The following is a 24,182-nucleotide window of genomic DNA, read 5'->3' on the forward strand; positions in this document are numbered from 1 at the left end:
CGCTTAACTCCTGAGAACAACCTGCAACAGATCAGCAAAAGACATGTGCATTCTCAAAATAGCGTTAGGAAGAAGGTCCCTCCTCCATTCCCACCCTCAAGCTTCTGGGAGATGGAATGCTTTTCTCCTCTACAAACCGTATAAAGCAACAAACAAGCGAGCACGCTTTTCATTCGACAGGCTTTAAACTTCAAACTTTCAAAGTGAACATCATAACGTCACAGAGTCCCTTGCTCACTGTGTGCCCAAATGTTGCCCTGCCTGCACTAACATGCATTCTTTGTTATTTTTTTTTCTTGGAGACACATGCCAACGATTACCAGCAGGCTGTATTAATTAGCGTGGATGGAGGAACTCCCTTTTTTCCATCTCCAATGAATACCTCCGCCCTGGTTTAACCTTGTGTAAAAGGCCATTGGGGGGGGGGGATAACAACGAAATACAGTTCTGTGTGAAGCAAAGAAGCAATGAATTAACACATATTCATTGCCACGTGTTTTTGGATTTAAAAAAAATAAAATTTAAAGTTAAAGGGGCATTTCAGAGCCACGAGGGTGATCCGTTTGATGGGCTCTTCAGTTTGATTGACAGGCTGAGGCAGGCAGAAGCACCACAAATGTAGAGCACCTTGTTTGCAATTCCTCATTGGCAGACTGGTCACCCTGAGTGGTAGAATAACTAACAGATGGCAGCTTGATTACTATAGTTGGCACACATAAAAGAACCCTGCTGGATCAGATCAATAGTCCATCTGGTCCAGCATCCTGTCTCACACAGTGGCCAACTAGTTCCTCTGGATGGCCAACAACAGGGCATAGAGGGTGAGCCCTTCCCTTGATATTGCCTCTGGGATTCAGGGGATAAGTGCTTCTGAATGTGAAATTTCTCCCCAATAGCTATTGATAGACTTATTCTCCATGAATCTGTCTAATCCCCTTTTAAAACTGTTTATTCCTGTGTCCATCACCACCTCTGTCAGCGAATTCCAAATTTTATTCATCTTGTGTAAAGTGGTATTTCTTTTTGTCTGTCCTGAACCTACTGCTCACCAGTTTCATTGGATGCTCTCTAGTTCTACTATTTTGGGAGAGGGAGAAAAAATTGTGTCCACTCTCTCCACCCCTTGCATAATTTTATAAATCTCTATCATGTTCTCTCTTAGTAGTCTCTCTTAGTTGTGTCATTCAGGAAACTCTGGCGCTGTGCTGCCACCATATGTTCTACCACTTTCCCTAAAATATGTAAATTGGAGACTGGCTTTGTAACTGACCACTTATCTGTAGCCAGTGAAGGTTTTTGAGCAGATGTCTAATAACTGACTCCTTCAAAGGCCTAGGGAAACTCCTCAATTAGGGAGGAGTTGATGATTTCACTATTAGCATCAAGACTTTTCCCTGGCAAGATTTTTAAATCCCTAATTGGCATGGATACAGAGCACAACTGATGGCCCTTCCAAGATCCCTGTGAGCATCCATAGGCTCAGTCCATAGGATCAATCTGAAACTATCCATAACAAAACATCAAGCAAGTGCTTTTGAGGTACTGGATCCACCTCAACTTGGCCTCCAAGTCAGAAGAGATGATGCAAAAACATCTCAGCCGGGAGCTGAATTTTAATTGCCTGCAGGGTCAATTATGCACCACTTTGAACAAGTGAGCTGGATGGGAGTCTGCTGACACAATGGTGGCAGAGAAGAAAGTCTTATTTGCTGCCATCACCACCACATCATAGGCCTGTAAATGGCCTTCTTAACATGCTCTGTCTCATGCTCTGCTTTAGGAAGCTTAGGGCTGATGCGTTGAGCAGGGGGTTGGACTAGATGGCCTGTATGGCCCCTTCCAACTCTATAATTCTATGATTCTATGCATCTTGAATCTTCCAGCAATGTCACATTTTCTAGTCTGCTTCATTTTGCCCAGTTCCCTAATAGACCAATGAGCCGTGAGCCGAACTCAAGATATATACAATCAAAGCTGGTCTCTATATGCACTGGGGTCCTAATGATGGAGAAACATTCACAGAAAACAAATGCTACCCCATTCATCCATTAGAGGTTGATGAAGGACTTTATATCCAGACAGTGAGACCTGTATCAGAGTGACCACATCACTCATCAGGTCAGATTTCAGGCAAGCAAGCCAGGTCATATATTCTTCTCACAACATGCCAGATACCACCGTGATCTTATTTTTAACACACCTGGCATTGCACAACACCAAGGCTGAAGTGGAGCCACCTAACACAGCCTCCCCATTCCCATTTTGAGAAATGAGATGGCAATCAGACATTTCCAGAAGCATCCACCATTATATCTCTTTGCATGTTTTCCAATTCCAACATTTCTCCCACTGATGTATCATACTTCCAAGCCCTTGCACCACTTTGATCTGAGCTAGAAGGCAGCAAGTTCCATACCCTCCAGACCTCCAAACCATCACTTGTAGGAGATCCCAGGCAGAGTCTGCACTTACTTTGTTTATTCCATTGTCAATCCTGTTGAATTCAGATCGCTTTGAACTCGGGTCTTCCTCTCCCCCCCTCCCCATTGAAACAGGAAAGTCTTCTGCACGTGGTTAGGGTAGTTCAGAAGGGGGGGGGGCAAGCCTCTTTCTTTCTTTTCTTGAAGGGGGGGGGAGCCAAGCAGGGAGCCTCTTTCTTTACTTGGAGGGGGGGGGAGAAGATTGTAAAAGGCAAAGGAGGGAGGAAAAACCCAGGACCGACAGAAGTTGAGAGAAATTAGGGGCTTCTCCTTTAAGGCAAGTCTGTCACATGACCACCTGTGGCCAATCATGGGTCCTCTACCACGGAGCCCAGATTCAAAACAGCCTGGTTTCTCTAATCCGAATCTTGAAATATTGAGCTTTAAAAGCACTCTAAGATATTGCACAATAAAGGTAGGGTCACTCCGGATCAATCCTTCTTGCTGCAGAAGGAAATTTTAAATTGCCCCAAATCCAAGTGGAAATCGCATTCTGTGTAGAGGGCAGGGACTGAATTGATCTGGGGTTGGAATAAAAGCTCCGTGCAGTTTACACCCCAGAAAGGGCTCCAGCACCCAGCAGAGCTTCCTACCAAAGAGGTAATGTCATTGACAGGAGGGTTGCATTATGGAGTTTGGCTGGTTACTACCAGAACTGTCTCAAAGTGCAGGCTTCTCCAGATGCAGTTAGTGTCACAAATTAGGCAACTCAGGATCCTTCCAGCACTCAAAGTCTTCTCAGCTTGGCTTTTCCTCATTGACCAAATACAGCAGATAGTAACAGGAAGGTGGAAGGGTTAGATGGACACTCTTGTCCTTCTCATCCAAACCATCAGGCCACCTAGCATCTTGAGGGAACTTCACACATTGAATTCTTCTGTGACAGAAATTAAGCAGTATACAAAAGATCCCTGGGTAGACAGGCACTGAATAGACAGAGACATGTTTTTGTATGAAGAAAGCATATATGCCTAATCCAACAAATTGTATGCTACTAGAAGAATCAATAGCTAGTTGAGGCCTCTCCCTAGATTCACATACAGTAGAGAAAGATGTATATCAATTACACATTTAAGTAAACACATGGTGAGTTTGGAGCATAAGTGAAGTTTTGTGAAAAACTAAATTCAGAGAAGTTGCTAGCAATAGTGTAATCCTGGTATGTGCATGTGACACCCTCAGATATTTCTGCTTATTTTAACCTTATAGTGGCAAAATTCAGCCATCACAGGCAGAACAGGATAGACGAACTAGCAGAATTTTTTTTAGCAGCAGTCTTCCACACTGAAACTGTATCCATAGTACAGGTTCATAGCACAATTTGCCTGGTATGTGGGATAAGTAATACTGTATAAGTAATACTGTCATTATCATATGCCTATTATACTACAGTTCTGGGGGGGGGACCTGGGGAAGGTATGTTTCTAATACCACAAAACAAAACATTTAGCTGAAGCAACAATAGAAGGAAGATGAGATGTTGCTGGGCAACTGGTTCCAAACTAACCTTACACACCAACAGTAAGCAAGAGCATTTTGCGTTTTTCCCTTGCTATATTATTAGACTCCCCAAGCCATGATTCTGTGGGGAAGATCTGTGAACAGAAACTGATAGTCCTCTGCTGCTGGTTGATCTGACAGCTGTCAACTCCATTGATCTATTCAGCAGAAGAGGGAGGGATTCTGCAGCATGAAAGTTAATGCATAGCCATTTGCTTCCTTCAAGTATCTCTGGATGAGCATTATAAAATGCACAAGAAAGGGAACTGGAACCACACTTTATTTAACTTTAAAAATCTAAACTGCTGTTTGGTACTATATATAACACACTGTGGTGTTCAGCCTGTCTCTTTAGTTCTGTGCTTTAATGTTTGCAACAAAATGCACTTTGAAAAATCTGATAATCACTACATTGTGATACATATCACATTCTTCAGAGTATACTATAATACACACATCATACCTGTTTCCAGGTCCCAACTGTTAACAAATCTTCAGTGATAAACAGAATTCTTTTTATGGTACAGTAATAATAAAGAACACAGCATTCAAATCACTGGCTAGACACATTAAAAATAAGAATTTGAGAATTGCAGCTCTACAGACATATCCTTCCACATTCAGTCAGTCAAAATTTAAGTAATTTTTTCCAATGTAACTATTTAAGTTATTTGTTCTCTTAAAGGAGAATTTGTGGAGATAGGGTTGCCAACTCTGTGTTGGGAATGCCTAAAGATTTGGGAGTGAATCCTTGGGACGGTGGGTTTGGGAAGAGGATGGTCTAATGCCATAGAACTCACCCTCCAAAGCAGCCATCCATGCCAGGGGAATTAATCTCTGTAGTCTGAAGATCATTTGTAATTCCAGATCTTCAGGCTCCACCTGGAGGTTGGCAACCCACATAGATCATCACAATTTCAAAATTATAAGTTTAAATTCTGATGATCTTCAACGTATGTACAATATATAAATATATTTATATATATTTATGTACATGGTAGTTAAACATTCATTATAAATAGAACCAACTTAGGCTGTACAAAAATAGTTACTTAGATGGTAGCATGCAATTACAGTATGCTTCAAATCAAGTTTATAAAGCATCTCTGTCTTAATATAAATTTCAGCTCACATAGGTTTTAATTCAGATTTAACAAGAAAGTTCATTTTCCCTGTAAAGGTATAAAAACTATTAACAACACTATGTACTAGCTAAATTCATATACAGTGCTTTTAGGTGATAAGAGTTTCAAGTATGTTTGTCTTTCTTGCGAAAAATCTAAACAGTATTCGGCTTGTTTACAGCAACTATCCACCTTCTTTGAACGGATAAATATGATCGTAATTCAGAGACCAGTGAGGAATACATTTTTGGGAATCACATCCTAAAGAATAAAGTTAGGGACAAAGGATGTGTCTATATGCAAAGGAAGATGGCTTTCCCCTATGTTACCTACAGTGCTGTGTATGCTGGTGCTCATGGGTCCCTGATCCTGAAATCAGCTGCAACACACACTTTTGCTAGGGTTTTAAGGCTAAAAGTAAAGCACCCAGTTTGATTTCTCGTGGGAAGCAGGATATAGAATTCTTGTTCAGTGCTGCCCACAGACTGGAGCATACCTTCTAAGTGTGATGGGTATACAATGAATGCATGCTCAACCCACTTGCCTCCACGCTTTGATGGTGTAGCTGAGCTCCAGAATCACAATGAGGGAGGCTACCTAGAACTGCTGCTGCACACTTCGCCAGCAGCTTTAGACTGTGGGGTGGAAGAATATGTATGACATTCTGTGCAGTGACTTTTCATTAAAGGACTTCATGGAATGAGACAGACACAGCAAAGAATATTCCTGTTTTCCAGGCAGCATGTGCCATTCCCACACACACTATTGGGAAAGTAAGAGGATTTATTTTTAGACACAGTATTCCAAACTCGTGAGTTCCCATTCAAAACCAGAGCCAAGCCTTGGTGTCAAAATGTTTCTGTTTTGTCAAAGGGGAGTTTTGCTCAGGGGAAGGATCTCAACAAGCTGTGGAAATGAGGACTGAACTATTCTTCAAACTTAGCCACACCTATTTGTTTCATTGTACATCATGTATTCAGAGGTTCCCAGCTGCATACTATGGTTCCACTGACATTCTCAGAATCTAGATATAGCTAAAGATAGCCTAATTTGGCCAATCCATTGAATTATTCCAAACAATGGACACTTAATAATATAGCATAGCCTTCCTGTGTCTATAGTTTCACTAATGGTACTAGTTTTAACCGCAACAATGTAAGTGCACTATTGATACTGGATGGAAGCCCTTGGTTAATTGTTTATAGAGCCATCAGAGTTAAGTGCAGGCTGAGGACTCACAAAAGGTTCATTGACTTTCTGATCTTCCTTCATGGATGCTGCCTGGTCTGAAATTGAAGAGAAAGATAACTGGTCATGTTCTACTATATGAACTTGATCCTCTTCCTTGTCCTTCTTCACATAGAACATTTTCCTAAATTTTTTGAGTTCATGAAGTTCACAGAAAGTCTCTAAAACAACCAGCATTGCAATGAGGCCCAGCAAGAGGTAACCTAAAAAGGAATGACAACAGTATTTTAAGTATTAGTTGATAAAATGTAAACTACAACAGTATCAGTTTGCACTAACACACAAGAAGCTGAACAGTTAGGGCTGAAAATAATTTCTAAGTCTACTCATGCACATGGAGAAGGCAGCCCTCAAATAGGTTTTAGATGCATCCTTGTGAGTGGAAGATTTACTGTGTAGGTAAAATTCAGCCATAAAGGACTTGTGTGCAAACCTCATATGAAATTCACATTAATAATTCTATCCTGTCCTTTTCCAGCAAGGACAGAATGGTCTTTTAACCATTATGAGGTATGAGAGACAGAATCTGTGATACATCCAATCATTCCACTTGCTTCTGAGCTGACCAAAGATTTGAATTTGGGTTTTCCCACACCCCAAAACATTTAATTGCTGTACTATATTGGTTTGGTCTAGAAGACTACTGTCCTCAGGAATAGCATGAGGAGTAAACTGGAGGTCTGCAGCAAGAGGGAGGAATTGGCAAAAACTCTCCCCCCTCTTACTGTCAGTACAAGTGTCTGATAGAAACCCAGCCATTACACTGAAATACACATTAACTTGGAAGTTTTATACCAATTTAAAAGCAGTTACTTTGAATTTCAACATCCCTATCACTTTTGGATGTTTATTTGTTGCTACATGTACCGAGCATTACAGAGATAGAGGCATATACAACACAGCTCTGAAAAATTCTGTCAATATCTGTTATTTGTATTGATACATTTTACTTACATGTAATTCCTATTTTGTAAAGCTCTCTGAATTTTTGATTGTAACCTTCTCCTGGAACATAATCACCAAGGCCAATGGTGCTCAGAGAAATGAAGCAAAAGTAAAAAGATTCCAGAAAGTTCCAGTCATCCTCAAGGACAGAAAATACTGCTGCTGGGATAAAGAAAAAGCACGAAATGGTAATGAAGCCCAGAATCACTGCGTGGATGATGGCAACAATCTGCTTTGAGAAACCCCAGTGAACGTGGAAGTATAGCACAGGTCTCCGGGTGACATACACTATAATGCGCTGCACCACTGCTGTCAGGAAAAGAAGCGTAAAGGGGATTCCAATGACAGAGTAGATGATACAGAAAGCCTTTCCTCCATCTGACAAAGGCACAGTGTGACCATAACCTGTTAACAAGAAAAGAAGATGTTGGACTTAGAAAAACAGCCACACCAGGGAAATAACATTCAGTTTAAAAATAGACACACCAGCTCTGACTCATAAAGATCCACACTGGAAAAAACCTTGATAGTCTTCAAGGTGCCACTGAATTTGTTTTGTCTTACATCAGAGAACATCCTCTCTTCTGCCATAGGGCAGAATGAAGTCCATAATGGTTTTCATTCATTCATTCATTCTGCCCCATTCAGGGTTACTGACTTGGGTAGTTTCACATTAGGTTACAATTAAAGTCATAATGAAACAGTAAAAACTATTAACATTATATATTATCCACCTTGGCTGGGATCTTTGTTTCTGTCTCCCTGTCTCCCACTCAGAGGGAGATTTACTTTAGATGGTTTACTTTAGGAAGGGCCCCAAGTCATGATTTCATGGCTTTACCATATATCACCCATATTTTATATTTAGATCATATTTAATGGAATAAAAACAGCCTACCAGCTAAGATCTGCCTTGCAATCCCTATTCTGTGTCCTTGCCTTCTGTAGTGAGAAGAATGGAAGAGAAAAGGGATGTCTAATGGTGGCACCTTATCTTTAGAATGCCCCTCTCCTGAGGCTCATATGATACCTACTAGGATGTGTTGTGGGCACCAGGAACAACTTTTTATTTTTACCAAGTCTTAAGTGAGAAGTTTTGTCTTCTTAGCTATTATGGTCTGCATCTAGAATGGCACATCTTATGAGTATTCTGCTTTTTATGTTCCTCACTTATTTTTGTTTTATGCTGTTATGTCTTTATTTAGAAGTCATCTGAAACAAGACTCTGAAGTATTTTCATAAAATTTCCTAAACAAACAAATAACATGAAATCAAAAGGAATATTTTTTCAACTTTCCCTTTAAACACTTCTATATTACTAGGAGAGATGAGGGGGAACCACACATAGGAGTTCCTCACACTGGCAAAGGAAAAGGCTACATTGAAAGTACTTTGTAATGCATAGTTAACCTAATGGAATCTGCTGCCTCAAGATGTGACAATAATCACTGGTTTAAGTGTCTTTTGAGCAGATCAATGTAGAATCATAGAATCACAGAATCATAGAGTTGGAAGGGGACATACAGGCCATCTAGTCCAACCTCCTGCTCAACGCAGGATCAGCCCAAAGCATCCTAAAGCATCCAAGAAAAGTGTGTATCCAACCTTTGCTTGAAGACTGCCAGTGAGGGGGAGCTCACCACCTCCTTAGGCAGCCTATTCCACTGCTGAACTACTCTGACTGTGAAATTTTTTTTCCTGATACCTAGCCTATATCGTTGTACTTGTAGATTAAACCCATTACTGCATGTCCTCTCCTCTGCAGCCAACAGAAACAGCATCCATTCCTGTCCTCCTCCAAGTGACAACCTTTCAAATACTTAAAAAGGGCTATCATGTCCCCTCTCAACCTCCTTTTCTCCAGGCTGAACATTCCCAAGTCCCTCAACCTATCTTCATAGGGCTTGGTCCCTTGGCCCCAGTTCATCCTCGTCGCTCTCCTCTGTACCCTTTCAATTTTATCTACGTCCTTCTTGAAGTGAGGCTTCCAGAACTGCACACAGTACTCCAGGTGTGGTCTGATCAGTGCCGTATACAATGGGACTATGACATCTTGTGATTTTGATGTGATGCCCCTGTTGATACAGCCCAAAATGGCATTTGCCTTTTTTACCGCTGCATCACACTGCCTGCTCATGTTTCGTTTACAATCCACAAGTACCCCAAGGTCTCGTTCACACACAGTGTTACCTAGAAGCGTATTCCCCATCCAGTAGGCATGCTTTTCATTTTTCTGACCCAGATGCAAAACTTTACACTTATCTTTATTAAATTGCATCTTGTTCTCATTTGCCCATTTTTCCATTGTGTTCAGATCTCGTTGAACTCTGTCTCTATTTTCCGGAGTATTTGCCAGTCCTCCCAATTTGGTGTCATCTGCAAATTTGATGAACAGTCCCTCCACCCCCTCATCTAGATCATTAATAAATATGTTAAAAAGTACCGGACCGAGCACCGAGCCCTGAGGTACCCTGCTACTCACCTCTCTCCAGTCTGATGAAACACCATTGACAACAACTCTTTGAGTGCGGTTCTCTAACCAGTTCCCTATCCACCTAACTATCTGAAAATCCAGATTGTAGTCCTTCAATTTATCCATCAGAACATCATGGGGAACCTTATCAAACGCTTTACTAAAATCCAAGTAAACGACAAATATATACCTTTTTAACAACTGAACACAAAGGGGAGAAGGGTTGAGCAGTCCTAACATAGTATCTCACCTTCTCGAAGGATTGAGGGTAGAAGCCACCAGAGATAACCCATGAACTCTCCTCAACAAAAAATTAGGATTTAATCATATGCCACAATTAGACAAATTAGATTTGAAAAAGCATAAATGAATTTAAAAAAATACTTTGACCAATGTAGTATTAAATATACTTCTGTTATATGCAGTATCGTATGTTTTCTTTTGCCCCAAACAGAAATTACTAAGGGGGTAGAGTGGTACTAGCTCTTTCTCTTTTTGCTCAGCTTGCATTATATATGAGCTCAGAATGCAGTGGCAACTCAGGATGAACCATTTCACCATTGCAATGTGGGCGTCTAATTAGCAATGCAGTATGGAAGAATGTATGCTAATTGTGCATAAGAAACTGGAAAGAAGGCAGTTACGGAGTTATCGTGATTCCAGCTATTCCTTTACACATGCTAGATAAAAAGCATCAGATTCTAAATAGACTAATGGTGCTCTGTGCTTTCCACTTAGATAAATCTGCTATAGAAAAATGTCTCCCATTCACATTTTTGTTAATTATAATTTATGACCCAACACACACTGTAAAACCCTCCTGCTGATTGAGTCTTGCATCCATTAATAGCTGATTTCATCCAGAGGTTAATCAAAATGTACTTATACATAGCAAGTATAAGGCTGTAAAGTGCTTAAAAGAATTCATGCAATTCTTCTGGAACATTGTTCTAAAGATACCATATAGTTTTAACTAACTAATCCTACATGTATGTAGGGTTGTCAGCTTTTTAATTAACTTATGGCTGATCCTTCGTTAACCTACCAGCAAATATTAAACTTAGCAAAAGAGTTTCCCATTACTTAATCTCTAGGTCAAAACAAATGTCATAGATAGAATCATAGATTCATAGAATCATAGGTCATCTAGTCCAACCTCCTGCATTATGCAGGGCACTCACAACCCTATCACTCATCCACTATAACCTGCCACCCCCTTAAGCCTTCACAGAATCAGCCTCTCTGTCAGATGGCTATGCAGCCTCTGTTTTAAAATTTCCAAAGATGGAGAAACCACCACCTCCCAGGGAAGCCTGTTCCACTGAGAAACTGCTCTAACTGTCAGGAACTTCTTCCAGATGTTGAGATGGAATTTCTTTTGAATGAATTTCATCCCATTGGTTCTGGTCCGTCCCTCCGGGGCAAGAGAGAACAACTCTGCTCCATCCTCGATATGGCAGCCTTTTAAATACTTGAAGATGGTTGTCAATCCCCTCTCAGTCATCTCCTCTCCAGGCTAAACAGACCAAGCTCCCCCAACCTTTCTTCATTGGTCTTGGTCTCCAAACCCCTCACCATCTTTGTTGCCCTCCTCTGGACATGCTCCAGTTTGTCTACATCCCTCTTCAACTGGGGTGCCCAAAACTGGACACAGTACTCCAAGTGAGGCTGAACCAGAGCAGAGTACAGCGGTACCATCATCTCCCATGATCTGGACACGATACTCCATTTGATACAGCCCCAAATCCCATTTTTCCTTTTTAGGCACTGCATCACCCTGTAGACTCATGTTCAAGGTGTGGTCTACTAAGTCTCCTAGATCCTTTTCACACTTTCTACTGCCAAGACAATTCTCCCCCATCCTATATTGGTGTATTTGGTTTTTCCTACCTAAATGCAGAACTTTACATTTGTCCCTATTGAACTTCATTTTATTCAGTTTAGCCCACTTCTCGAGCCTATCAAGATCATCCTGTATTCTGATTCTGTCTTCAGTTGTGTTTGCTACCCCTTCCAGTTTAGTATCATTTGCAAATTTAATATGTATTCCCTCTAAACCCTCATCCAAATCATTTATAAATATGTTGAACAACACAGGCCCCAGGAGAGATCCCTGGGGTATTCCACTTGTCACTCTTCTCCAAGGGGATGCTGAACCGTTAACAAGTACCCTTTGGTTACGATCTGTCAACCAGTTATTGATCCACCTGACAGAATAAGGATCCATACCACATTTTACCAACTTGTCAACAAGAATATCATGTGGAACCTTATCAAACGCTTTACTGAAAACCAGATAAACTATGTCCATGGCATTCTCCTGATCCAGTAAAGTTGTCACTTTCTCAAAAAAAAGAGATAAGGTTGGTCTGACATGATTTGTTCTTGCAAAACCCATGCTGAGTCTTAGAAATCACAGCTCTCTGTTCCAGCTGTTCAAGGATTGACTGTTGATTTGTTACAAAATTTTGCCAGCCACAGTTGTCAAGCTGACAATTGCTAGTTACCCGGGCAATGATATCAGGGCTCTCTCAGCCTCACCCACCCCACAGGGTGTCTGTTGTGGGGAGAGGAATGGGAAGGCAACTGTAAACCGCTTTGAGCCTCCTTCGGGTAGGGAAAAGCGGCATATAAGAACCAACTCTTCTTCTTCTTCTTCTTCTTCATCCTCTTTTTTCCCTTTCTTGAAGATGGGGACAACACTTGCCCACCTCCAATCATCTGGCACCTCTCCTGTTCTCCATGAAGTGTCAAAAATAATTGAAAGAGATTCAGATATTACATCTGCAAGTTCTTTTAGTACTCTTGGATGCAATTCATCTGGCCTAGAAGACTTTGTTACATTTAAAGCAACTAGGTGTTTGTGGACTGCCCCAACAGTGATCCTAGGGCGCACCATTCACCTCTCCCCTGTTGTGTTGTGTTTCTTCCACATTTAGCATTACTTCCCTCACAAGAGAAGACTGAGGAGAAATAGGAGTTAAGTAGTTCAGCCCTCTCTTCATTATCTGTTATAATTTCACTTTCTTGTCCTAGCAGTGATCCTGTGGTGTCCCTATTATTTTCATTTGCTTGGTTTCAACATTTTCTGAGACTAAACAGTATGGGTTGTCTAACTAAAACAAGGTACTCCCCATAAATTCCAGATTTCTTCCCTTAAACCTGGGCTGATTCTGCACTTGTTTTTTTCTATTGTGAATCCTGCTGAATTCAGATAGATTTGAACTCGGATCTTCTTCTATTGCCCCCCCCCCACATTGAAACAGAAAGTGTTCAGCACTTGATTGGGGAAGCTTAGAGTGGAGAGGGGATCCAAGCTCAGCAGGAGTCTCTTTTTTTTCTTGAATGGGGAGGGGGGGAGGATTGGAGACAGCAGAGGAGGGGGGAATAAATGCAAGAGGCAAATCTCTGGTGAGAGATGTTAGGACTTCTGAAGCGCAGTCACTTTAAGATAAGCCTTGCAACCAGGAACCAGGAAGCCTTTGAAGTGACACCCTGGCTAATCAGGGAAGTTAAATCACAAAAAGCAGAAATCTGCACACTTACTGATGCCAGTTTTTCAAATATCAAGTGTTATATCCACTTATGGACATTGCAGGGGAAAGGTAGGGTCACTCCAGTTCTATCATGCATGTTGCAGAGGGAAAATTTAAAGTGCCCAAAATCAAAACGGAAATCAAATTCAGTGTAGACATGAGGAATTTATTTGAACTGGGAGTGGGTAAAAAGCCCCGTGCAGACTCCAGTAACACAATGAAACAAGTCCTTTACTCACAAACTGGATCTAATTCCTTCAGTACAGCATTTACCATGAAAAAAATCAAAATATTTATTGGGTTTGCTCCCTAAAAGCATGAATATATGAACACTCCAAAATGTAAATAAACAGTCAAAAACTTATAACCTTTATTAGAGCTCTTTCCGGGCATCAGAACTGCAAACAACAAAATTATTGCAAGGTAATTTATTAATACTGCCTCTTTAAATATAGTCATTTTTTACTTGACTATGCAATATTACAATTTATAAACCAAATCTAGGTGAATTTCTGCCCCCAAAAACTGATCAGCCAGGAAGGCAAAAGCAAAGAAGACTTTGAGAAAAACCTTGAGGGAATTAGGAAAACTCCAAATTTACTCTTTTATTGATTTATCTGCTTGCTAGGCAACAAACAATTTAAAAAACTGAATCAGGGTTAGGTGCCAATTAACAAGCAATTCCAGTTGGCAGCAGCAACCTGGCACAGCTAAATCAATAAATAGTAGTTAACTACAACCATATTTAGAAGAAATACAGAAATGCTCTTGGGTGGTTTTGGAAAGAATGAAAGCTGGTGCAGCACAGAAACTGAGAAAAATCAAGAAGTCTCCAGTCTGAATCTTGCCTTTGTTATGAACTCATTAGAAATCATGGGTTTGGATCCATACTAGCATTTCTTCATGTGCAAGTTCTTGTGCCGAGAGATTTTCTTACCCTGTCCCCTACAACAGCCAGAAATGCATGACAAAATCTTGCTATTAGGGGAGAGTGGAATCCCATTTATTTATATTCCACCTATGTTCTATCCTAGATGTCAATACAGGTATGGTCTTATCCAGTCACTGTCCAGACACAAGCCTGCTTAGCATATGCTGCCACCCTCTCTAGTATTAGGAACCAAGACAAGTAAAAGCAAATAAAAAAAAGAATACTGCCTGTTTTAAATATCCAATATTCCTCAGTTACAAGATCCTTTGGGAGAAGTCAACTCTGAAATGCTATTTAAAGACAAGGAGCAAAGGTGCCTTCCTGACATTCTTGGGAAGGCTATTCCATAGAATGGGCAATACTCTGTAAAGAAATGCACTCAATGTGTAAGCCAATGTGAGCCTGTTTGCACAAAGAACAGATATAGAAAAGAACAGGTATGAAGAATGAAGTTGTTGTGCGAGTTCTTGTAGAGAGGTAGTCTTTCAAGTATAACAAAATAACAGGAAATGCTTGAACTCAAGGGTCTGCAATCTTCCACAACTATGTCAAAATTCAAAACTGTCACACTACCAGTTGACTTCTCAAATAAACAGGACTGGCATCTTTAGCAAAAGTTATATATTGAAAAGGAACATACTAAGCTCATGATACTTTTTGTTAAGACTAATTTGCTATACCCATACAAATTGATATATTCCCCAATGACCATAACACCCTATTTTGGATGGTAACCTTCCCATTTTCCCAGGGACAGTTGTTACACCCAGGTGTGACCACTAGCTGGCAAACCCTGTGACTTTTGGTTTTATTTGTAGTTGCAGTTTTATCATTTATTGTTACCCACTGTGAGAAGCTGTGCAATAGTGGTGGGTAGTAAATCCAAATAATAATAATATTACTAATAATGGACATTCTGATTAATAATCTGTAATATTTCTGCAGCCCAAACTCTGGTTGCTGCAAGTCTTTTATTATAAAGTACCAAGTGCAGGATCTCACAATAAGTAACAAATACACACAGGAGCACCCTGCACAATTGTTTTGCTGGACTGGAATAAATCTCTGCATAGCCTGAATTTGGATTACTGCAGCTATTCATATCTGCTATTTTCTTTTCTGTAAATAAGCTCTAGTAAGTCCTTTAGTCCTCTAAAAATCTTTTCCGGTCATCCCCTTCAAACACTGGTTATTCTAGCATCTACCTAACCTCCAATATACTCTAAGCCAGCCTTTCTCAACTTTTTTAATGCCAAGAAATCCCTGAAACATTCCCCAGGCTTCGAGAATTCCCAGAATGACATGATTGCACAGAATGTAGTTGGAAATATAGGTGTGTACATGCCCACCTGGGGCCTCTTCCTTTCCCACCTCCTCTAGGTCCATCATTAGTCATTTTGGGAGGACAGGCAGGTCAACATGGCCTTATTCATGAAACCTTGGTTGAGAAAGCCTCCTCTAAGGTCTCATTTTCTGTTAAGAACAGCTATATCAGTTCTATATTGAGCCATGTTGCAGATCTCTATGAATGCTATTCTTATTGTACAGTATTTTAATTACCTCTAAACAACTTAAAATTATATAACAAATTATGTGACCTTGGAGTCTGCTTTGGCCTGAGGTTTGACAGTTAATACATATTTTTTCACCCATTAAAATATTAGCTGCAACAGTAAAGTATGGTAATGATTCACAATGTACAACCAGAGGGCCCTGCTCTTAGTTAACCTTCCTACAAGGTACAAAAATAACACTGATATGTTAATATGAAGTTGTTAATTAGCAATGTTTAATCTGCCCACAAAATATGAAACTGGATATTTCTTTGAAGCAGAAATAGGGTTTCCTTTAGCATCATTTACAAAAGTGCATGCATGTCTAAAGCTTATCCCAATTAATCTAAGTGCTTGGAAAATACTGTTTATTCCTAGCTCACAGTGGCCATTGCCAGCTGTGAAGGCTGCTACTGCTGAGTGCAGCACCTGTGCAGGATAGTGACTCAGCTTGAGAAGGTCAAATGTGTCAGGTACAGTTAAACCAGAGCAGGCTTCTAACCCTCATATATGGCATCTGTCACCAACCAACAATACAGCATGATTTGGTCAACTGCTTGTAAGTAATACAATATTATCTACTGCTGTATTTAATAAATCAGGTACCTACCCTGCAAGGAATTCATCACAATAGGAGGCAGTTTTTATTTTTATCTTAAATTGTTTTTACTGTGAATTGTTTTTAATTTGTTGTTAACCACAATAACCAAAATATTCACTAATTGCCAGGAATATTTTGGCTATTCCCTCTTCATGGCACTGAAATCAACCCAAAGCTGCTGCTGACCATTGACAAGGCATTTTAAGAACAAAATCCCCGCCTGCCTTAATGGACGTCCACAAGCTATGGAACCAGCGGCGTACACTGTTCCCCCCCCCCCAATTAGTTTGCCATGGAGGAGGCAGAGCCTGAATGCCTATTCCCATTGTCAACCACCTCCTGTCTCTCTCCCCTCAGTTCTTAAGCCTGCCTGTTAACACAGGTGGTGATGTCACTTCTGGTGACTTGTCACTTCTGGGGTCATGGCCATCTGACATCACTGACATCACTTCCAGGGCTCCTCAAAGCCTGAAAAATTATTTCAGGGATTCTTCCACAATCAAAAGGCTGATCGCAAGAGGTGGGGTGGGGTGGGGGAGAGACTAACATGAGTCTTTTTTTCTGTTGTGGTCCCAACTGTAGCTTTGTGTGTATATATGTGTGAGTGTGTAAACTGGAGGAGCAAAAGGGTTTGGGGCAGGGTTACACATGCTCTCCCCAGAACTCAGCTCCAATCAAAATCACAGATTCAAAGGGAGGAAAGTCAGGTGATCTCTCATGTCACCTACATCTTTTTCAGCACAAACATATTTCTGAAGGCCATGGATCTGACACAAAGATTTGATAAACATAGGTTAATAAAGAGATGGGTAGCCATGTTAGTATGTCTGTAGCAGCAGAAAACAGCAAGAGTCCAGTAGCACCTTAAAGACTAACAACATTTGTGGCATGATATGAGCTTTCATGAGTCACTGCTCACTTCAGATAACTTCCTCTTCCACTTTTATTACCTAGCAACAAACAGTCACAACATTTGTTCTTAGATACTTTGAAAAAGAACTGGTTTTACAAGCAGTCATGCTGCCATACACCTTCGTGATCATTAGCAAATACTGTACAGTAACTTTTTATTACCCATATTAGCAGACTGCAATTTTGGCAGTAAGCATCACTGAACAAACCTGAAGTTACTTCTGAGTTAGACTAATAACCTGTACATTATTTATATAATTATAAACACTTGTGGCAAAGAAGAGATGCACTGTAACTGTGAAGAACACATGACAAGGGTGGTACATGACCTTTTTACAGTCTCACAGTATGTTGCCAGTTGATACTCATATTCTGAGTAAACACATGCAAGATCAAGTTGCATAAATCTCTGAAGATTGTCATCAGTGGCTTACAAAACAAGACAAAAACTTTATTGCAGGGGGTTTAAAAGACTAACATGTTTTATTTGTGAAATCATGCATAGTTTTCATTAAAGTTTTCAGTGATGAATTTTTCTGCAGAAAACTTTCCATTTTGTTCAATAAAATTAACAATGTAAGGTTGCCATTGCCAGCATAATATTAGGGAGGCTTGGTAGTTTCAGAATTATAATTAACAGCCTCAGGTGATTATCCTTGGGAAACGTAATCTGGAGTTGAAGGAATAAAACTGCAAATATCAAGCTATTATTCTTTTTTATTTGATCCACAGGCAACAGCAAGGCTAAAATTCTTATGATGATGCCTTCTGAAACAGGCGGGAATACTCTAATCATGGAACTAGCAAGTAATATCAGTAATTAGGTGCCCCAGTGCCTTTGGTGTGTCAGAGTTAAATTCTGTTGAAATAAATGAGGACAACAGAATGGCATATAACGTACAATCTTAAAAATAGGGTGAGATTTTAATGCCTGCTCTTTTTTCATAAATTTAAACAATGAGGGAACAAACAAAATATTGCCAGAAGATATAGAGTTCAACAAAATCTGAACATGCTGGAAAAATAAATGGGAACAAGATGCAATTCAATAAGGATAAGTGCAGAATTTTATATCTGGGTCACTAAAAATGAGAAGCATACATAATGGATGGGAGATAACAGTTCTATGTAGCAATGTGAGGGAACGAAATCTTAGAGCATTTGTGGACTGTAAATTAAATAAGAGCAGGCAGTGTGATGCAGTGGTCAAGAAGACAAATGCAGTCTTGGGCTGTATCAAAATGCAATATGACCCCTTGGCTGACTTAGGAAGATACATTTGATGGCTTCAGATGGCTTTCACAAATTGAACTGGATAAGTGGCTAGGTTTGGTGATCCCTGTCCTTCTTGGCTCCTTAAATCAGGGGAGGAAAGGATAGGAGATCCTCTCCAAGAGATTTTTAATCTCTCCCTTTCTTTGGGGGAGTTCCCAAAGAGGCTTAAGGAGGCAGTGGTGTGCCCATTACTGAAGAAATCATCTTTTGATCCCTGTGACCCAGTCTGTTACTGCCCAGTCTTGCATCTAGTTTCTGGGCAAGGTGATTGAAAGGGCTGTGGTGGATCAGCTCCTGGCATACTTAGAAGAAACTTTGGGTCTTGACCCTTTCCAGTCTGGCTTCTGACAAGGCCATGGGGTGGAGACAGTATTGGTCACCCTGATAGATTAATGCCAGCAGCAGTTGGACTGAGGTGGATTGCCTTTTCTCATGCCATTAGATCCGTCAGCAGCATCTGATGTTGTCGACCACAAGTTGCTGGTGCACTTCCTTGCTGGGACTGGGATTCGGAGGACAGCCCTGCAGTGGCTGATCTCCTTTCTTTGGGACCAGACACAGAGGGTTGCTGTGGAGGAAGATGAATTATCCTTGAGAGAAAAATGCAGTCCAACCTGCAATTAACTGAAGCTTACATACAGTATTTGCAGGTCAGAATCAAACCGAGCCCTGAGCCCTCAGGGAAGGATGGCATAAAATAAAAATAAAGCTAGATGTGACAGAGCAAAGACCCAGCTATAGTTCTATAGACATTTTCACCCATTCATGTCTAGTTGAGGTGGTCTATTTTATTTAACAAAAAAGGAGCACAAAGGCAAACAGAAGATATACTCTGACTCCTCCCCCACTTGGTATGATATGCTTAGTTGTTTTCAGCACTTTCATTCCAGCCTTTCCAGTGAGTGAAGCCCAGGGAAATGGCAAAGTTTAGGATGATTCCACACAATGGAAAGAGAAATGTTATTGGTGCTGCATAGGCCAGCGCAACATTTTGTAGCATCCTACCTTTATTTTACACCAGGGACCCCTTCTACTTTTCTCTCCACCATCGTAACATTTGCAGCATTCCTCACTTCCTTGTGAGGAACATGCTATGAGCTTCCAGTGCCTCCCCCAGCTCGTGCCCATCAATCACTCCCAGCAACCAATCACCTCGCAGTATGATGCTTTAAACCCCTGTGGCTCACTGCAAACCCTTTTTTCCCCAATGAATTATGCGATGAAACAAGAATCCATTTATTCACACATGCATTGGTTGGGTGGGAAGAAATCATTTTAAAGTCTCACCTCCATGTCTGCGGCCAGGTCATGCTTTTGACTCGAGAAAGGGAAACTGTTACATTGGTTTATTTAACTTGTGGAGAGAGAGAGCGTGGGAGGAGCCCAGTCTGGGACATGTTTTTAAACCATCCCTGCAGCCTTGCAAACACCTATTCATTGCTCCAGCCTCTTTGCCATTTTTCAAAAAGACAGCAAAACCTCACTCCCCAAAATGAAGGGGGGGGAGCAAAGGGGGGACATCTCTTCACGTGACGACTACTGTCCCCTCCTCCTGTCTCTCCCTTGGCTGGCTGCTTGTGGCAGCTGGCAGGATTTCCCCAGGGGAATCCACTTTTTGGGATTACCCTGCTCTTACTACAAATTGTAAGATGTAGCGAGAGCAGCACCGGGAGGAAGTGGGGGGCTGACAGCGTCATTTGAAACCCTGAAAATAAAGCGTCTCCCCGGGTAATTATCTCGTTTTTCCCCCCTTGTGTGGAATGGCCCTTAGTTTCCCCTCACTAGCCTGACTACATACCCAGTTTTAAGGGGGGGGGGCGGAATAATGTGCATCCCTTCCCCTATCTCATCCAATACTCAGTCCCTTATCTTTCAGGTTGTCAAATAATTATGTGAGTCATGCCACATGCCACTCCTTTATCCAGTTGTAGCCTCAAGGCTCCTGTAGGACTGCCAAATGGTTGGAAAAGTATAGCATAACTCTGAAAAATAGTAAGTATTCTGAATGAAGAGAAACCTGATTTAGGATGAAGAACTCCAAATTAGAGTGAACAGCTTAAAGCTCAGAATAACTCTAAAAGCCACAGTACACAACCAAACAGCTGCCAAGACACAAGTAAACTATACAGATCATGAATATGTAATAAATTAGTTATGGGTGTGCTTTTCCCCTTCAGTCACACATGATGAGCAATCAGTTTTTCCATTGCAACAGGAAATGTAATACTCGCATGTCCTCACCAGGTCACCTTATTCAGAAAGCGAGATAAGCACAGAAGCCAACTTTCCATCTTTCAGCCATCTTATATGCAGTGTGATATACTTTCTGATTCATGATAATGAAATGAGGCTTCTGAATTTTCTAGTTCTGTCAAACAAAACCTGAAAACTTTTTTGCCCTTAAAATTATGGAATCAGTATTAGATTCTCAATTCTTGCAAAAACTCTTGCTTTGGATATTTCACATAGCATAACAAAAGGAAAACCAGCTGATTGAAATCAGATTTCAGGTTTAAATGCAAAGTATTTTCACTAGTTAACCAGAAATCAGACAAACCAAAGATACCAGACAAAAGTTTATGCCCTCTCTGTCTCTATCCTTTTGAAGGCTCGCCTCTATAACACTTAAGAAAGTTTGCATCTGAACTTCTGGGCAACTCTTTTAAGCTTATTTAAGTAATACCTCTGGAAATAAATTGACAGCCCATGAATGCTCTTGAAATGAATACAAGAAACCTTTTTATAGTGCAAGCACTATAGTTTTTCTTGAGTTTTTCAGAATTAGGACATTCATTCCCAATCTGAAAGGGATAAGTAAACCTAGAAAATGATAATCATTTCTCTCCCCTCTCCTGACTCTACCTAAACAGCCAATGACAAGGCCTGGAAAACAAGTATTATAACAAAGATCAAAACCTGCAATATATTAAGAATTCCTATATATCCTAATGTATATAATACTAGTATAACTTTGGAATACTTCCCCTGCTTTTCCTAATTTCAAATAATCTAAAATTAATCATTACAATTATTGTGATATGTATCTCAAGCCATCTTGATACTATGTTCAAGTTCTATTTTATACTATATGTCTTCAAAAGAACTCAATAATCGTTACATAATCTAGAAATCTCATGGTCCTGGCAGGAACAAGTTCCTCCAAAATAAATTAGATTTACCCAAGTCACTACATGTAGGATTGGTGTATACATCTCTTTTGCACAGGGTTTCAAAAATTAAAGTTGTACTAGTTTGGCATCACTTTCTTTGTATTGCATCCAAGAAGCAAGAAAGTGAGGTCCTGTTCTTTGGTTGCCAAACTTTTTGACAAGGTGATCCCTGATGAGAATTGTCTTTCACTAAGGAACTAAAACTCCGTTATCCACAGGAATGCACAGCTGCCATAAGATATCACACAGGATCTCAACATTTTTCTGATGAACAAAATTACACAAGTGTTACCTTGCTTCCTGTATGCATGATGGGTGAACACTGGCCTATCAATGCAGCACTGTTTTTTTTTTCTGGCTCAGAACATTTAGATCTGAAAAACACTGTCATGTACAGTCTATGCAAACATCCCAGTATTGAAAGATGTATAGCGTCTTATAATCAGTTTTTTGACCCAATGTCAAAATACTGATCTTGACTTATATAGCCTAAACTATCTGGGAATGGAATACTCAAGCACTGCCTTCTTTCCTTATTCTATCTCTACATGTGTGAGATAAAATGTGGATGAGAGCCATTTGAAAATATGTATAACACTGACAGAATGGTTATATCCATCCATTAGGGACCTATATAGGTCAAATTCAGTTTTATACTTCACGTACAGTTATTCTGTACACCCCTGCCCTTTGTTATCTTCTACTCTTTTGGAAAATGTATTTCAGCTAGGAATGTATGGCTACAGGGTTTTGTTACTGATCCTTTTAACTTTTGTAAATACATATAAAAACCATTTTCATCCATCTCTTTCCTTTGGCAAATAGTATATGTGTTGCTTTTATGCCACCATTACATCTTATTATCCAAATGAAACAAAAACACAGATTGATTTTATTGGAACATCTCTTTCAAATTTGTTTAGTTTGACTGCAATTTTGTCGTGAATGGAAACTATGTATTTTAAAAGACTTGAATTAATCCCACTGTTCAAAGAGGTACTGGGTCTCAACCATGTTTGGAAGCAATGGGAAATGCCACAAAACCAACTCGGGGCATTCTGCAGCTACTTAGTACTGTGGGCAAACATTCTATTTGCTCAGAATCATCTTCTTTATTAAACCTTCATACAATTCCAGAACTGATCCCAAGTACTGAAAACAGGCTCAGGTGAACCTTGGTGAATATCAAGCCTTGTTCCCGAAATTCCTGTGCCTGGCTGAATGAAATAGAACCCCATATACAGAAAGTGGAAGATTAGACAGATTGGAGAGAAGGAACAGGAATTACATCCGAGGATGGGGGGGGGGGGGGAGAGAGAGGCGTCGATGCTGACATGAACTGAGAATACTTTCTAGAGTGAGAGATGGCCAGGCTTAACTCCAGTGGAAGCCAGGCCCGGCCGGCGCCTGTTCTGCAAGCCCTCATCCTCAACGAGTGAGGCCGAGCGGAGTATCGGGCATTCTTCACCTGGCCCGAGCGAGCCTAATCCCGGAGCGAGGTGCCGGGGCTAAGGCCACCTGGCGCCCCCCGCAAGGCCCCAAGCTGGAGCTGCGAGGGAAGGGCGGGCTGGCGAGGCCCGGGCCCGGCCCGGCTCCTTACCCGTGGTGGAGAGCACCGTGCTGGCGAAGAAGAGGGACGAGGTGAAGTCCCAGTTCCAGTTGGCGGAGGCGTTGCTCAGCACCGACACGCCGTAGTTGCTGGCCTCCAGGACGCGCGCCAAGAAGCTCTCGAGCTGCGCTTCCGACAGGCACTTGTGCTCCTCCACGAAGCTCCGCTTCAGTTTGCGCAGCTCCTGGCGCAGCAGGTCCTCGTAAGGCAGCTCCACCGACGAGAAGACCACGGCGCCGAAGACCAGGTAGAGCAAGTAGCCGAGCACCAACAAGCCGAAGCACCAGGCGGAGCGGTGCCTCTCCACCAGCCTCACGCACGAGCTGCCGGCCAAAGACTGCAGCATCCTCCCCGGCCAGCGTCTCGCCGCCGCCCCGAGCGCCAGCCCGCCACGCCGCCGCCGAGCCACCGCTCGGCTCCTCGCCCGGGCTTTCGGGGGTCGCGGGGGTGGCGCGTGGGGTGGCAGCGGCAGCAGCAGCAGGAGGCGGGAAGGCAGCGGCGGCTCGGCCGGGCAAGGCTACGTTGAAGGCCCTCCCTCCTGAGCGTGCTGGCGCGGGGGCCCCTCGCCTCGGCAGCCTGTCGGCGAATCGACGCGAGCCCTTTCCTGTCTTTGGGGCGCCTTCTTTTCCTGCTTCCTCCTTTCGCTGACTTTCAAGCGCAAAAGCCCAGATGATGTGGCGCTCACGTGGTTTCCCAGCTCAGGTAACCAGCAATGAATCGGGCGTCAGCAGTAGCTGCTAGCTGAACTGGTTCCAGCTGGGAGCTTGATGAAAGGCAAAAGGGGGAAAGGCAACGGCAGCGACCGCCCGAAGGCCTGGAGAGTCG

The 24,182-nt window shown here is 41.6% G+C and overlaps 1 protein-coding gene across 1 annotated transcript; it reads right to left on the bottom strand.

The window, feature by feature from the left end:
* Positions 1 to 4,233: 4,233 nt before the first annotated feature.
* KCNK1 (potassium two pore domain channel subfamily K member 1) lies at positions 4,234 to 24,023 on the bottom strand. Its single transcript, XM_077346120.1, has 3 exons — positions 23,349 to 24,023; positions 7,307 to 7,702; positions 4,234 to 6,555 (listed from the first exon to the last, which is right to left on the bottom strand). The coding sequence occupies exons 1-3, from the start codon at positions 23,701 to 23,703 to the stop codon at positions 6,296 to 6,298; spliced, it is 1,011 nt and encodes a 336-aa protein (XP_077202235.1). The 5' UTR covers positions 23,704 to 24,023; the 3' UTR covers positions 4,234 to 6,295.
* Between the last annotated feature and the right edge of the window lie 159 nt (positions 24,024 to 24,182).

This window comes from Paroedura picta, chromosome 1 (genome assembly GCF_049243985.1).
Source record: "Paroedura picta isolate Pp20150507F chromosome 1, Ppicta_v3.0, whole genome shotgun sequence".
Classification (NCBI taxonomy): domain Eukaryota; kingdom Metazoa; phylum Chordata; class Lepidosauria; order Squamata; family Gekkonidae; genus Paroedura; species Paroedura picta.